This window comes from Equus przewalskii, chromosome 7, assembly GCF_037783145.1.
Source record: "Equus przewalskii isolate Varuska chromosome 7, EquPr2, whole genome shotgun sequence".
Taxonomy (NCBI): domain Eukaryota; kingdom Metazoa; phylum Chordata; class Mammalia; order Perissodactyla; family Equidae; genus Equus; species Equus przewalskii.
Genome location: NC_091837.1, coordinates 69,734,023 through 69,749,407, shown reverse-complemented (window position 1 = coordinate 69,749,407; position 15,385 = coordinate 69,734,023). Strand labels below are relative to the sequence as shown.

At 38.2% G+C, this 15,385-nt stretch overlaps 1 protein-coding gene across 19 annotated transcripts in view; it reads left to right on the top strand.

The window, feature by feature from the left end:
• DYM (dymeclin) overlaps positions 1–15,385 on the top strand; it is a 359,236-nt gene that overhangs the window by 14,838 nt on the left and 329,013 nt on the right. For 14 of the 19 annotated variants that reach the window (XM_070630144.1, XM_070630138.1, XM_070630148.1 and 11 more), the window contains exon 2: positions 11,146–11,337. In XM_070630144.1, the coding sequence (XP_070486245.1) occupies positions 11,198–11,337 (140 nt within the window). In that variant the 5' untranslated portion in view covers positions 11,146–11,197. Of the gene's footprint in view, positions 1–9,490; positions 9,604–11,145; positions 11,338–15,385 lie in introns of those variants that run through there. The other 5 variants (XM_070630146.1, XM_070630139.1, XM_070630155.1 and 2 more) reach the window with 2 other exon arrangements.

Here is a 15,385-nt window from a genome sequence, read left to right as displayed (position 1 = left end):
CATCTGGATGCATAGAGCTTGTCAGCTTGTTTGAGTTTACCTGTGAGTTAATTTCTGAAAGCAAAATTGTTGGCAGAAGGAGTATGCGCACCTAAAATTTTGATAGGTATTGCCAGATATCTACAAGTAATGGTGGGGGTACCTCTTTTCTTATTACCCTCACACTGCTAACAAGGTTTTTTTTTTACCCTTCACTAGTCTGATGGGTGAAAATGATACCTTAGTGTTTTAATTAGCATATTTTATTCCTAGTTTATACTGAAGATCTTTTCATATATCCACTAGCTGTGGGACCTTGGCTATTTCAACAAGTAGTTTTTTGAGTAAGTTGTCTTAAGCAGTGTGCTGGAGGTTAATCAGGGATATGGAAGAAATGTAAGGCCTGATTCATGCCTCTCAGGAATAATCGACCTCTGGAGATATGTCGTATATACTACAGAAAAATAACATTTCCAGGTAGTTTTAACCTAATGGGAACTCTAGGGGAGTGGTGGGACGTTGAGAAGGAAACTGGATTTGGGAGGGAGGATGGGATCAGTTGTGCACACAGGATTGAGGTCTTGACTATACTGCGTTAAGGGTGGGTCCTTTGAAAGGTTTACTACTAAAAGCATCAGCAGTAGCACACTTTTCCTTTCTAGTACAGACTTCTGTAAGGAGCCTTGTTATCCACAAAATTACTAATTATATATATAATATAATTATATATATATTATCCTTGAGTTAAAAAAAACTGAAATATTTTAGGGCTATAGATAGAACTGGCATTCTGGTCAGAGGTTGGGACTAGGAGATATTTGAAAGTCGTATCGTGGAAACCGCTAGTGAAACCAGGAGATCGGCTCAGTTACTGACAAACTGAGGGAAAGAAGAGCTGAAAGCCCAGGCAGTCTTCGATGCACGGCCAGGGAAAAGCAGGGGACTCTTAGGAGGTGAGGTGATGGGATAGTGAGCTTTTCAAGTTCCATTTTATTCTGATTTTCAGTGATAACGGTCCTGGGAGTTTCAATAAATTGGGTGCAGGTGGGTGTGTGGGGTGGTGTGTGTGTGTGTTTGGAATCCTTGGCATGAATCATTGCAGAGGAGATGCCGTTGGGCCTCCATTTTCTCCTGGGCTTTGTGTGAGGGTGGGGAGCCTGTGGAACTTTCTGGTAGTACACCGTGGCTGGTCTTCCCTTCGCTGAACTTATTCCTCCTGGGCATTCCAGCTGCCTCCGGCACTGCCTTCAGTCCCTGTTCTCAGCAGTTAGTACCCTGTTGGTGCCGCCTAAGGGAGTGAGGGCTTGATTGGGGGTGACTGGGCAGGGTGTCCTGGTCGCAGCTGTTAGTCACCCCGGGGTCTGGCCTTTTTCTGGCTTCTGCCTTTGGACTGCAGTTGCTGTTCATACTCTTGGTGCCCTTGCTTGAGTACTCTTGGCCTGCGCTGGGATGTCATTTCCCGTCTCAGTCCACCTCCAGCTGTTTTCCATTTTGTGAGGATTCCTCGCAGCATCTGGTCTCCCATGAATTCTTGAGCATGGCTGTGTTATTACTGACAAATTTTTTTTGCATTATTTCTAGGGTTTGGGGAGGAAAAGCGAGGAGAGAGGCATTGCATTTTGCACTCAATTGACTGTCTTGGTTTTCCTTGTTAATATTCTGTTCCATCTCTCTTGATAAGCTTGCAGGCTTTATTCATATGGTTGTTTTAGAAAGGTTTCGTAGTGGTCCTCAATTGTGCACTTATTATAATACTTTGTGGTCTATCCTAGCAGTTTTGAAAATAAAATTTACTTTCTATAAGTCAATAGAAAAAAGGCAAAGGATAGGAATAGGTAATGGCCTCGTTCACAGCAAGAGAAATGCAAATTAAAACCGTATTGAAAAACTGTTTTCACATATCACTTGGCAAGGATCAAGCAGTTTGATTAAACAGTGGTGGCTGTAGGGTAGAGAAACAGGCATTGCTGAAGGGAGTGCAAGTTGGCACCCTCTAAAGAAGGCAGCTAGACTTTGTAGGGGAGGACAAATAATTTCCCCTCTACCCTTCTGAGCTCTTAGCTGAGACCCCTATAATAAAAGACAGATGAACAGGAGAAAAAGAGAAGTTTATTAACATGTAACCTCATGTATGCGTGGGAAAAATGAATAGCTTCCTACAGTGGCTGAGAATTCAGACTTAAATACCACCTTAAAAGGGAAAGGGGGATGTGGGCCTCCTAGGGGAGAGTAAATGATTTTTGAGAAAGGTGAATGGACCCTTGGAAGAATAGATGGGAGGTGCAATAGTTTGTGACAAAGTTTGTCTGAGTGTGTTGTCAGCTTCCAGTTTCCTCTCCTGTGAGAAGAGTCAGTCTTCTCTGGTTGATGAAACTCCGGAGGAGAGCATATACCACAATTGAGTTCCTTTTGGAGGATCTGTCTTTAGGCAGATAAGGGGAGTTCAGAGAAAGCCTCTCTCTCTGCTTTTGCTGTTTTTCAAGTGCTTGCAGCCCCAAATAATCAAAATGCCCAAGAGGCATATTTTGAGGCTGCTCATTTTGCTACCCTTCAGCAGTATCTATCAACATTAGAAATGCACATAATCTTTGACCTAGCAGTTCTGTTTCTCTGGATTTATTGTACCTATTTACTCATACATGTGTGAGGTATCTTATATGCCAGGATATTTATTGGAGAATGATTTATAACAGTAAAAGACCATAAACTGCTTAAATGTCTATCAATACAGAATTTATTAAATTAAAAACTGGAATGTTGTAGAGTTGTAAAAATGAATGAGGAAGTGCTTTGTGTGCCGATATGTAATGATTTTTAATATGTTTGGGAAAAGCAAAGTAAAGACACATATATAGTTCACTATGGTTTGGTTTAAAAGGAGAAAATATGTTTATATATACATAAAATATCTGTGGAATGATACCCAAGAAACTGGTAATATTTTTTCTGAGTTGAGAAACTAGGCGGTTAGGAGATGGGATGGGAGAGAGACTTTTTACTGTATACCTTTTGAATCATTTGTATTCTTACCATGTGCGTTACTGATTCAAAAAATAAAATGCAAATAAAAAATGAAGTCTGACTTAAATTTTCATTAGTAGGGTCTATAATAATATTGTTTCTCTTTGTTATTGTTTCTCCTTATCTAGGAGCGATGGGGTGGAATTTTGTTCTTTTGAAAATTCAGCATTTGTGTACCTGATTAAACTCCCAATGTAAATTGTTGTAATTGATTGCTTTTAAGTTACCACAAGAAAAGTAAAATACTTATCTATTTAATTGAGAACAAATTGCTCTGATTCTCATTTCTTTTTCTCTGGTGTAATTTTTATCCTTTTAATTTTAATGAAGCATAGGAAAGGGAAGTTGAGTCTGTGGCAGAGGTGGGGAACACACAACTAAATTGCTCATGCCAGTAAACCCACACTCTCAACCAACCCATTTTGATTCACACACTTCGGTGTTTATCCAGTGAACTCCTGTTAGGCCCACAATGCCTCCTGCTAATTAGCGTGAGTCACCAGATTAATAGAGGACTATAAACAGATTGTGGAGGTCTTTTTGTTTCTTTAAAAAAATATATTTCGTCGAGGCCTATTTAGGAGTCACAAGGATTGTTAAACAAAAGAATTTCAAAGGTTTGATAAAACGGAAATAGCATGCCTTAAGGAGGTGGTAGAGGACAAAATCTGCTGTATGCTCCCCAGAGTCATGAAGTTAATGTGGAATCCTGCCAGGACCCAAACACATGACTGACTTTGCTTTTATTGAAAAAGCTCAGTTTTGAATAGACATGAAAGGAAGGATTTACTTGGGGCAAGTTGGGGAAACTAGTCTAAGAGAGCATTCCAAGACAGCAAGTCAAATAACTGTGAGATCCTGTTATTTCATTATGTGGTAATATACGTGATGCAGTAATTTAATATGCAAAAATAAAGTTAGGTTGTGACAGAAATGATCTGTTAGTCTAATTTGTTGGCACTTTTCTTGGACACGTAGGTTAGATTTTTGCGTTTGAATTTTTTTAGTTGATTTAAAAAAACTTTTTATTTTGAAACAATTAGACTCATAAGAAGTTGCAAAAACCGTGCAGAGAAGACCCGTGTACCTTTTGCCCAGCTTCCCCCAAGGTTGATATGACCATAGTACGTGATCACAACCAGCACGCTGGTATTGGCACAACATGACAGACTGCACACTGTGCTTGGGTTTCGCCAGTTTTTATATGCACTTGTTTTTTTTCTTTTGTGTGTATAGTTCTGTGAAATTTTATCACATGTATCGATTCATGTAACCACCGTCACAGTCAAGATACAGAACTTTCCCGTTCCCACAGTGCGCTGCCTCAGGCTGCCCTGTTACAGTCCCCTCCTGCTCCCTGACCCTCCGCGCTCTGCAACCACTGTCTGTTCTTCACTGCAGTTCTGTCATCTGGAGTGTTATACAAATGGAGCCGTAAGATGGAATCGTTTTTGCTTGCTTGCCAAAACTCTTTTTTAATAGAAGTTGTATTTTCTGATGGTGACTTTTTGATGAACCCAGGATGTTGTTCTGTGCAAGGTCCTATACCCTGCATTGGTCTGAATATTTCTTCATGGGGTTATCTAGTTTGTTTCTCTAGCTTACTGGTTTCGAGTGCTCAAAGCATTTTATGATTTCTCTTCTTTTAAATTTAAGCTGTCTTTTATGGCCTAGAATGTGGTCTATCTTGGTGAATATTCCATGTGAGCTTGAGAAGAAAGAGTATCCTGCTGTTGTTGGCTGCGATAGTCTATAGATGTCAGTTGTGTGCAGTCGACTGAAGGTGGTATTGAGATCAACTCTGTCCTTAGCTTTTGTGCCTGCTGATCTGACCATTTCTGATAGAGGGGTGTTCAAATCTCCAGCTGTGTTAGTGAATTCATTTCTTTCTCCTTGCAGTTCTGTTGGTTTCTGCCTTGTATGTTTTGACACTGTTGTTAGGTGGATACACATTAAGGATTGTTATGTCTTGGAGCATTGTCTCCTTTATCATTATGTAATGCTCTTCTTTATCCATGATAACGTTCCTTTCTCTGAAGTTGACTGTGTCTAAAATTAATAAAGCTACTCCTGCTTTCTTTTGAGTAGTGTTAGAGTGGTATATCCATCTCTCTACTTTTATCTATATATGTCTTTATATTTAAAGTCAGTTTCTTATAGACAACATATAGATGGGTTTTGTTTTTTGATCCACTCTGATACTGTGTTTTAATTGGTGTATTTAGACTGTTGGTGTTCAAAATGATTATTGATATGGTTGGATTAATACCTACCATATATGTTACTGTTTCTATTCATTGCCCTTGTTTTTGTTCCTATTTTTGTCTTTTACTTTTTCTGCCTTTTGTGAAAAGTTCATTCTATTCATTGCCCTTGCTTTTTTTTTTTTAAAAAAAAGATTGGCACCTGAGCTAGCAACTCTTGCTGGTCTTTTTCTTTTTGGCTTTTTCTCCCCAAATCCCCCCAGAACATAGTTGTATATTTTCATTGTGGGTCCTTCTAGTTGTGGCATGTGGGATGCTGCCTCAGCATGGCCTGAGGAACAGTGCCATGTCAGCACCCAGGATCCAAACCGGTGAAACCCTGGGCGTCCGAAGCGGAGCGCGTGAATTTAACCATGCGGCCACGAGGCCAGCCCCTCATTGCCCTTGTTTTTCTTCCTATTTTTGTCTTCTACTCTTTTTCTGCCTTTTGTGAAAAGTTCTAATGGAACATTTAATGATTCCATTTTCTCTCCTTTCTTAGCATATCAATTGTACTTTTTGTTTTTACTTTTTTTACTGGTTGCCCCGGTATTTGCAATGTCCATTTACAACTAATCCAGGTCTACTTTCAGATAACACTGTACAGCTTCCCAGGCAGTGCACGTACTTTATTTTATTATTATAATTTGTTCCCCAAAGTCCTAGTACATAGTTGTATATCCTAGGTGTATGTCCATCGAGTTCTTCTACGTGGGACATCACCTCAGCATGGCTTGATGAGCACTGTGTAGGTCTGCATCTGGGTTCCGAACCTGTGAACCCCAGGCTGCTGAAGCAGAGTGTGTGAACTTAACCATTACACCACCGGGCTGGCCCTGCAAGTACTTTATAATAACAAAGTATTTCTAATTCCTCTGTTCTCTTCCTTGTGTCATTGCTGTGGTTCATTTCTCTTATATGTGCATAAGCTATAATCATCAAATACATTGTTGCTGTCGTTATTTTGAGTATATAACGTTTTGAGATTTTTTTTTCACTCACCACAATCCCCTTGAGATCTGTCCAAGTTATTGGATGTATCAGATAGTTTGTTCTTTTTATTCCGTTATATGGATGTGCCACAGTTGCTTAATCATTCACTTTCTGAGGGAAGTTTTGGATTGTTTCCAGTTTTTGGCTATTATGAATAAAGCTGTCATCAACATTTGTGTATAGTTTTTTGTGTGAATTTAAGATTTTCTTTCTCTAGGATCATAGCCCAGGAGTGCAACTGATGGGGTTGAATAGTATGTTTAACTTTATAAGAAGCTGCTAAGCCGTTTTCCAGACTGGCTGTTCCACTTTGCATTCCCACCAGCAACTTAGGAGAGATGCAGTTTACCCGCTTCCTTGGCAGTATTTGGTACTGTCAGTATTTTAAATTTTAGCAATTCTAATAGATGTGTAATGATATGTCATCGTGGTTTTAGTTTGTATTTCCCTAATGGCTAATAATGATGGACTATCTTTTCGTGTGTTTTTTTCCATTTGCATATCTTCTTTGGTGATGTGTTCAAATCTTTTGCATATTTTCTAGTTGAATTGTTTCCTTACTATTGAGTTTAGGAAGTTCTTTGTATATTTTGGATATAAGTCCTTTGTTGGTTAGGTGACTTTAAAATATTTTCTCCAGGGCCCGGCCTGGTGGCGCAGTGGTTAAGTTCTCACGTTCTGCTTCTAGGCGGCCTGGCATTCACCAGTTCAGATCCCGGGTGCAGACATGGCACTGCTTGGCAAAAGCCATGCTGTGGTAGGTGTCTCATGTATAAAGTAAAGGAAGATGGGCATGGATGTTAGCTCAGGGCCGGTCTTCCTCAGCAAAAAGAGGAGGATTGGCAGTAGGTAGCTCAGGGCTAATCTACCTCAAAAAAAATTTTTTTCTCCAAGTCTGTGGCTTGTCTTTTCATCCTCTTAACAGGATCTTTCATAGATCAGAAGTTCTTAATTTTGATGAAGCTTAATTGATCAACTTTTTCTTTTATGGGTTGTGCTTTTTACATAATGTCTAAGCATCTCCTAACTCCAGGTCACAAAGGTTTTCTCCTATGTTCTCTTCTAAAAATTTTATAGTTCACTTTTAGATGTATGATCATTTGAATTAATTTTTGTATACGATATGAGGTTTAGGTCAGAGTGCTTTTTTTTGGCCTACTGATGTGCGGTTGTTCCAGCAGCATTTGTTGAAAAGACTGTCCTTCCTCTGTTGAACTGCTTTTGCATCATTGACAGAAATCAGTTGGCTATACTATTGTGGGTCTGTTTCTGGATTTTCTCTTTTGTTTTATTGATCTCTGTGTCTGTCTGTCACTACTGTGGGTTTGAATTTAATTCCTCTTTTCTGACCAAGCTGTGACTATTGCTTGTTAGTAAACACACACACTGGTGGAAATTTGAAATTTAGATTTGGAGAGATAATAGCTTTAATAATATATAGCATTAAACTATATCAGACAAATAGATTTTCTTTAGTTTGCTAGTTGTGTGCCTCAGTAAAGAACAATTCATATTTTTGTTACTGTTAATTCAGTCATGTTAAAAATTTAAATTTGAGTAGGAAATAGAATGAAGGATATTAAAAAATATTTTTTAAAATTAAAGTAATATATAGACAAAGTTTTAAAAAATCAAATAAGATGATGGTCTTAAAATGAAAAAACTGCACTACTGTCCTCCCCACTCAGAGTCTTTGGCCACACGCAAATCTCTTAGCTGTTGCATCTCGTTATTTACCTCCTTGTTTATAACTAATATGCTTTTACTGTTCTTTTCTGAGTTAGTAATTTTAGATGTTTTCTGTTGACTTCCTCCCTATTATGGAAGAATGAAGATTTCACACTCTTAAACCACCACTCTTACTTCTTTTACTAGCATCTTCCCAATGTAGTCACCTCAAAAGTTTTAGTTAAATCTGTATTTAGAATTTGCATTATAATGATTATATAAATATTGATTGCTGTTGATTTGAGTCATATACTATGATTACATGACCTTTCTTGAGCAAGTTTTATTTTTCCCAAAGTACATAATCTTTAAAATATCATTTACTTTGTTTTCTATGTAGCCATCATTCATTCCTCCTACAATATTGTAACACTGCACAGAATAAGGTCAAACACATCAGGTGACCTCTCAGCTCTGTGTTTTCTTCCCCTGGGAGCCATGGAGCCATGTTGTCTCTTGTCCCAGCAGCTGCAGAGCTCGTGTCCTGGGACTCCTCTTCACCACTGTTCGGTGTTGAGTCCCCCGTTTCCTGACTCCCACGTCTTCCTATTTCTTGGTTTATTCCCTCATATTGAAACAGTACATCTTCCAGTAGCTTCCTGAAAATGGGTGCCCGGGGAGTTTTTTGAGTCTTGGCAAGTCTAAAAATGTCTTTATTCTACCTTCATACTTAACTGGTAGGTTGGCTAGCTATAGAATTCTAGTTAAATTATTTCCTTTTAATATCTTAAAGGCGTTGCTACCCTGTCATCCAGCTTCCAGGGTTGCTGCTGAGAGCTTGAGAAACCGTTTTCTTTTTAAAAATTAATATATAAGACAGGAATAGAGGGTAACGTAAGAAAAACTCTTGTACATGTTGTCCATTTTCAGCAAATCTAAACGTGTGCCACATGTGCGTCGTCTCCCCTTCCTTCTATTCCTTTCCCTTTTCTGTTTAAGAAAGTATTAATACTGCTGAAGCCCCTCTGTTCCTCTCCTGATGATATATCATAAAAGCATTCTTCTGAATTTGTCAGTATTTTTCCCAAGTATGTTTTATTTTCTTTTATTTTATTCTATTTTGAGGAAGATTAGCCCTGAGCTAACATCTGCCACCAATCCTCCTTTTTTTTGCTGAGGAAGACTGGCCTTGAGCTAACATCCATATCCATCTTCCTCTAGTTTATATGTGGGATGCCTGCTACAGCATGGCTTGATGAGCAGTGTGTAGCTTCACACCCGGGATCTGAACCAGTGAACCCTGGGCCCCTGAAGCGAAATGTGCGAACTTAACCGCTGCACCACTGGGCTGGCCCCCTGTGTATGTTTTAATGCTTGTACTGGCTATGAATATATCCATAATATTGTTTTAAAATCATGTAAGTGAAATCATACTGTGTATATTTTTCTGTAACTTTCTTTTATAATATATATATATATTATATTTTCAAGATGTGACCATGTTGGTGTTGTAGCTCTAATTCATTTATTTTCATTGGTGTATTGTATCCCATTGTAAGACCAAATTAAAAAATTTAATTTTATAGGGCTGGCCTGGTGGCACAGCGGTTAAGTGTGCACGTTCTGCTTCAGCCGCCTGGGGTTTGCCAGTTCGGATCCCGGGTGCGGACATGGCACCGCTTTGGCAAGCCATGCTGTGGTAGGTGTCCCACATATAAAGTAGAGGAAGATGGGCATGGATGTTAGCTCAGGGCCAGTCTTCCTCAGCAAAAAGAAGATTGGCAGCAGATGTTAGCTCAAGGCTAATCTTCCTCAAAAAAAAAAATTAATTTTAAATAGCTTAAAATGTATGAAGTAGCTTTGGAAAAAGGTATAACAAGTAAGGAATTTATATCTTTCAGAATATTTCTTTATGGCATATTCTAATTGGGCTTAATAACTCCTATTTTAAGAAATTAAACTGAAATCTAGAGTTATTAGTTGGATTGATTTGGAGGTTTAGTTGGAGTCAGCTGTTATTGGGGTCCCTGTCCTCATGACTAGGAGGAAAGTAGTGGGTCGCGTCAAGTTCAGGGGCGGATGATATGAAGCCAGATCAGTATTTCTGACTCATATTCAGAAGACCCAGCAGTCCATATGCACTGGGGAAGCCTCATGTCCTCAGATAAGCAGCTCAAGCCAGTCCCAAAGTTCCAGAGAGAATGTGGAAGGCATGCTTCCAAATTCTGATCTTGGCTTTGATGCCTTTGTAGAATGAGGAGGCACATGAGTAAAAAAGTAAATTACTAGTAATGTAAATCCTTATCTGACCTGAGCTTCCTTTGGCTGCTGAGCACACAAGGTTTCCTTTCATTGTGGTGGTAATTTTCACATTGTGTAATTTATTACTCATCTCACCATTTTATTGTTGTCAATGACAGAATTTTTCTGAACAAATTGAGATAAAACATGATCTAGAGGTATGTTAAGCGCGATTCGATGAAGATTGTGACTCATATCTGTAACTAAACTGTTAGTTTTCCCTTTAGTGACCAAAACCAACAAAACCTAAAGATACTAATCACTTATTCACTTAATCATTTCTTCAACCTAGTATTTAGAGAATGCCTATTAAATACTAGTCTAGACATTGGGGATAGAAAGATGCATAAGGATAGTTCTTACTGTCAAAAAATTCATGGTTTAGAAGAGGCATGTCCACAAATAGTGTATGTGCATTACAGCAGAATGAGAGCGACACCAAATGTGACTCCTTTGGAACTGAGAGCTCTTTCACTCTCAGCAGCTAACTCAGTTGGGTCCTCAGTCTGCCTTAAGTGTAGGGAGCACACGGTAATTACTTGAACCACTTTCTCCCCTTCTCAGCACATTCAAGCCAGACTCTCTTTGTTTAGCACCATTGTTTTAGTTGGAAAAGAGCTTCATTTTCAGACTATTAATAAGTTATCATTGATGTATATTTGCTTGGAGACACTTTCTTGAGCAGAGGTATTTTATTGGGCCCATTCTAAGATCTACAGTACAAGTATTGGTTTGGGTTTTTGTGTTTGTGTTGGCTAAGACGGATTTTAACCCTGTTTTTCCCCTTGTAACTTTTGTATGTGATGTTTAAATATATTCAAAAGTAAAGAGAGGTGTGATTCCCTTTAGTCAGTTTACAGTGTATTACATTTAGGTCAAGGGTGGGAAAACTATGATGATTATTTTGAACAAGTTTGAAATTTCTTTTCATTCTTTATAGGTTGTGTTGTGGAAATGAAGGTTTAAGGACAAGCTATTTTCCACATTAGAAGATGGGATCGAACAGCAGCAGAATCGGTGATCTTCCTAAAAATGAGTACTTAAAAAAGTTATCAGGCACAGAATCTGTCTCTGAGAATGACCCGTTCTGGAATCAACTTCTCTCGTTTTCTTTCCCTGCACCAACCAGTAGGTAAGAGATTACTTGGAGCTTGAAAATTCATATAGAGGGCTACATAAATTTGTGTGGAATGCTGATTTTTTTTAAAAAAAATTTTTAGTGTTCTGTCTATGCATCTGTTCATTCCTCCATCTTCTGTCTGTCATACACGTAGAAGGAGAAAATCCAAAAGGTATGAAAAATAGGAAATAACTTTTCTCTTTCCTTTCCCCCCCACTCAGCCACCTCCCTTCCCCAGAAATGTTTTGTGGTAGCAGTTTCTTTTGAATTCTTCTATTGGTAGTACCAGGTTATTTAAGCGTGTATCTCATGTAGTTTTACAAGGTGGTTTAAACACAAATGGTAGCATACTACACACATCTTTTTTCTTTTGCCTGCTGTTTCTTGCGTTGTTTCCACAATTAAGTAAAATGTATCTTGTGTATGTAAGCATGTATGCAACTGCCTTCTTTTAGCTGCAGAGTATCCGTAGAATATATTTAATCAGTTTTCTATTGGTGGACATTTAGACTGTTTCCAGTCTTTTGTTATAACAGATAATGCTGCATATATCATTTCTTGTGCATATAAATAGATCTCTAGTATAAATTCCTCGAAGTAGAGTTGCTGGGTCAAAGAGTCCGTACGTTTATAACTTTGGTGGAGATTGCCAGACTGTGCTTCATGGAAGCTGTACCAATTTACGCTCTTACCAGCAATGTATGAGGTCTATTTCCCATACCTTTGTCAATTTAATGCAATTTTAGACTCCTTGACCTTTGCCAATTTGATAGGTGAAAACGAATGTCTCGTTTTTAACACTCTTGTAAAAACTGACAGACATCTAGTAATATAGAGTGACTAGAATATTGAATTCCTATATCCTCAATATCTAGATTTAAAACATTTTATATTTGTTTCTTAACAGCTTTATTGTGATAGGGAGAATAGTGGCTCCCTAAAGATGTCCAGCTCCTAGTCCCCAGCATCTGTGAATATGTTACATTGTAGCATTTATCAGTACTTCATTCCTTTTTGTTTCTGAGTGATATTCCATTGTATGAATATACCACATTTTGTTTATCTGTTCACCAATTAATAGATACTTGGATTGTTTCCATATTTGCTTTATCTATTTTTTTCTTACTTATTTTAAAGTAAATTAAGATGAGCACATTTTCTTATAATAACTGTAATACCATTGTCACTACTAACAAAATTAATAGTAATTCCTCCTACTTAGTCCACATTTAAATTTCCCCAGTTGTTTTATAGTACATTTGTTACATTTAGGAACCAAATAAGGTGCTGTACACATTGCATTGGGTAGTTGTATTTCTTAAATGTCTTTAATCTAGAATAGAGGTATTCACTCCCCAACCCCTGCAACTATTTTTTCCCCATACCATTAATTATTTTGAGCAGACTGGGTCCGAATGTTCTACCTTCTGGATTTACCTGATTGCTTCTCATCTTGTAACTTGTTCTTTTATTGCCTGTATTTTCTGTAAACTGGAAGTCAGATTTAAAGGCTTGATAAAATTTAGGTTAAACATCTTTGGTAAGGGTATTTCGTAAGTGATGTTATGTACTTCATATTGTGCTACATCAAGATAGAGAAAACGTGGTTTTATACTAGTTATCATGCTAAGATTGATTAGACATTTGAGTGTGTTTTAGTATCCATTGATGATTTTGATCTGAATCACCTATTTCATAAGAGATTGCAAAATGGTGATATTTCTGATTTGATCATTTCTTCTACATTTATTAACTGGAATTCTGTAAAAAGGAACTTTCCTTCATCGATTAGGTTATGTAAAGTAAGTTTTTACTATATTATATTATTAAACAAGGGTAAACATTTAATTCTTTTCCTTTATCAATTTTCAGTAATGAAAATATTGTAATGGTGAGAGATAAGTCTGTACTGCTCCTCTCCCCCATCCCCAGGGTTGGAAGGACTCTGTCTTTTTTTTTTTTTTAAAGATTTTATTTTATTTCCTTTTTCTCCCCAAAGCCCCCCCAGTACATAGTTGTATATTCTTTGTTGTGGGTCCTTCTAGTTGTGGCATGTGGGATGCTGCCTCAGCATGGTCTGATGAGCAGTGCCATGTCCGCGCCCAGGATTCGAACCAAGGAAACACTGGGCCGCCTGCAGCGGAGCACGCGAACTAAACCACTTGGCCACGGGGCCAGCCCCAGACTCTCTCGGTCTTTAAAAAAAAAAAAAAAAAAAGTGTATATGTGTGTGTGTGTGTGTGTGTGTATTGTGGTCCTTATGGCTTCAATTTGCCTTTCTTTAACGATCAGGGTTATATTTGTTTTTATATGTTTAAAGATTAAGGATTATTGGTATTTCCTTTCTGTGAACTGTCTGTTTATATATTTTGGCAATAAGTTTTAATTTCTAACTTTTGGACGCAAGTGGATTGGGCCTTAAGTTTAATTTAGTTTGCAGTTTATGTGATAGCATGGATTAGTTGTATATTACGTAAAATGGCTACTTATTACTGCTTCTGAGATCCTTGGAAAATTAAAGGTAGCTGTAGACTGGTGGGAGAGGCCACACTGGAGATGAACTATAGCATCAGGAAATTGTAAAGCCATTTCCTTAATCCTTGAGGAATTGTCATTGAGTACCACTGCTCATGTTGTAGTAATAAGACTTAGAGGAAAAAGAACATACAAAGGGAGCATCATTTATTATCCAAAATAAATTTTGACCTATGTAAACTGTAGTATAATCTATATGTGCTCTTTTGAAAGACTTTAAAGAAGACAACTAAATGGAGATATATACCAAGGTTAAGGATTAGAAGATTGTCATAAAGATGTCACTTCTTCCCAAATTGGCCTATAGATTGCAGGCAATTTCAGTTAAAATCTCAACAGCTTTTTTTGAGGGGTGGGGTTGGGGAGTCTTGATAAGCTGATTCTAAAATTTGTATGGGGAACAGCCCCCTAATAATAGCTAAGTTACTTCTAGAGAAGAAGAAGGGGTGTGTGTCCTTGCTCTATGCCGAGCTGGCTCTTCAGAGCACTGGGGAAAGGATGAGCTTCTCAGGAAATGGCGGTGGGGGTAATTTGTTAGCCATTTTTGTTTGTTTCTTAACCTCTAAGTTTGCCATACTTGTGCTGGTGCCTCGCATTTTGAATTATTATGGCTTTATAGTTTGTTTTAGTTACTGCTTTGTCTCAAAGATCCTTTCAGGTCCTCAGGTGTTTATTCTTTTTGATGTCATTGTTTTTTCTTAAATAGAGAAAGGTACAGAGGACTCTTAGGGGTGTAAAATGCTGTGAAGTGAATAAGCTGCAGGGTGGCCTGTGGGGGGAATGTTCACAGAGCTCCGTTTGTGTTGTTGCACATGCTTCTGGCCTCTCTGTCCCTTTGTTTGAGGCCGCCCTGCCCCTCACTGCTGGTGTTTGATATGTGACCTGTAGAACCTTGCCTTTAGCAAGCCTTGAGGTACCAGGTGCCACCTCATTGCCATAGTTAGGGATGGGATTACCTAGTTTTATGAATTATTCAGAACTAAGATCAATCTCTGTAGGGAAATTTCTGAGATTGTTCACTCCTGGAATTCCTTGGATCCATATGTGCCGTCTTCAAGTACAGCACATTTTTGCAGCCAAAAATTGATGTCTGCCAGTTTTGTAGAAACACTAATACCTTTAGGACTAATCTTTTTTTCTGCTGAGGAATATTAGCCCTGAGCTAACATCTGTGCCAGTCTTTCTCTATTTTATATGTGGGTTGCTACCACAGCATGGCTGATGAGGGGTGTAGATTGACACCTGGGATCCGAACCCATGAACCCGGGCTGCTGAAGCAGAGCCCGCCAAACTTAACCACTACACCATGGGGCCAGCCCCTTTTAGGACTAATCTAATCCTTCATTATTATAAACTATTTTTGTCACCAGAGTAATCAGATTTTGTTAGAGTTTCCAAGCATGGTTGCAAAATCTTATTTGGATTCTTCAATAATTTTTAATTTTTTACCTTATTAAAATTATTTTTGAAGCAAAAGTCTGAAATGAAATCTAGATTAATTCAGGAGTCAAGTTTAAGTAATATA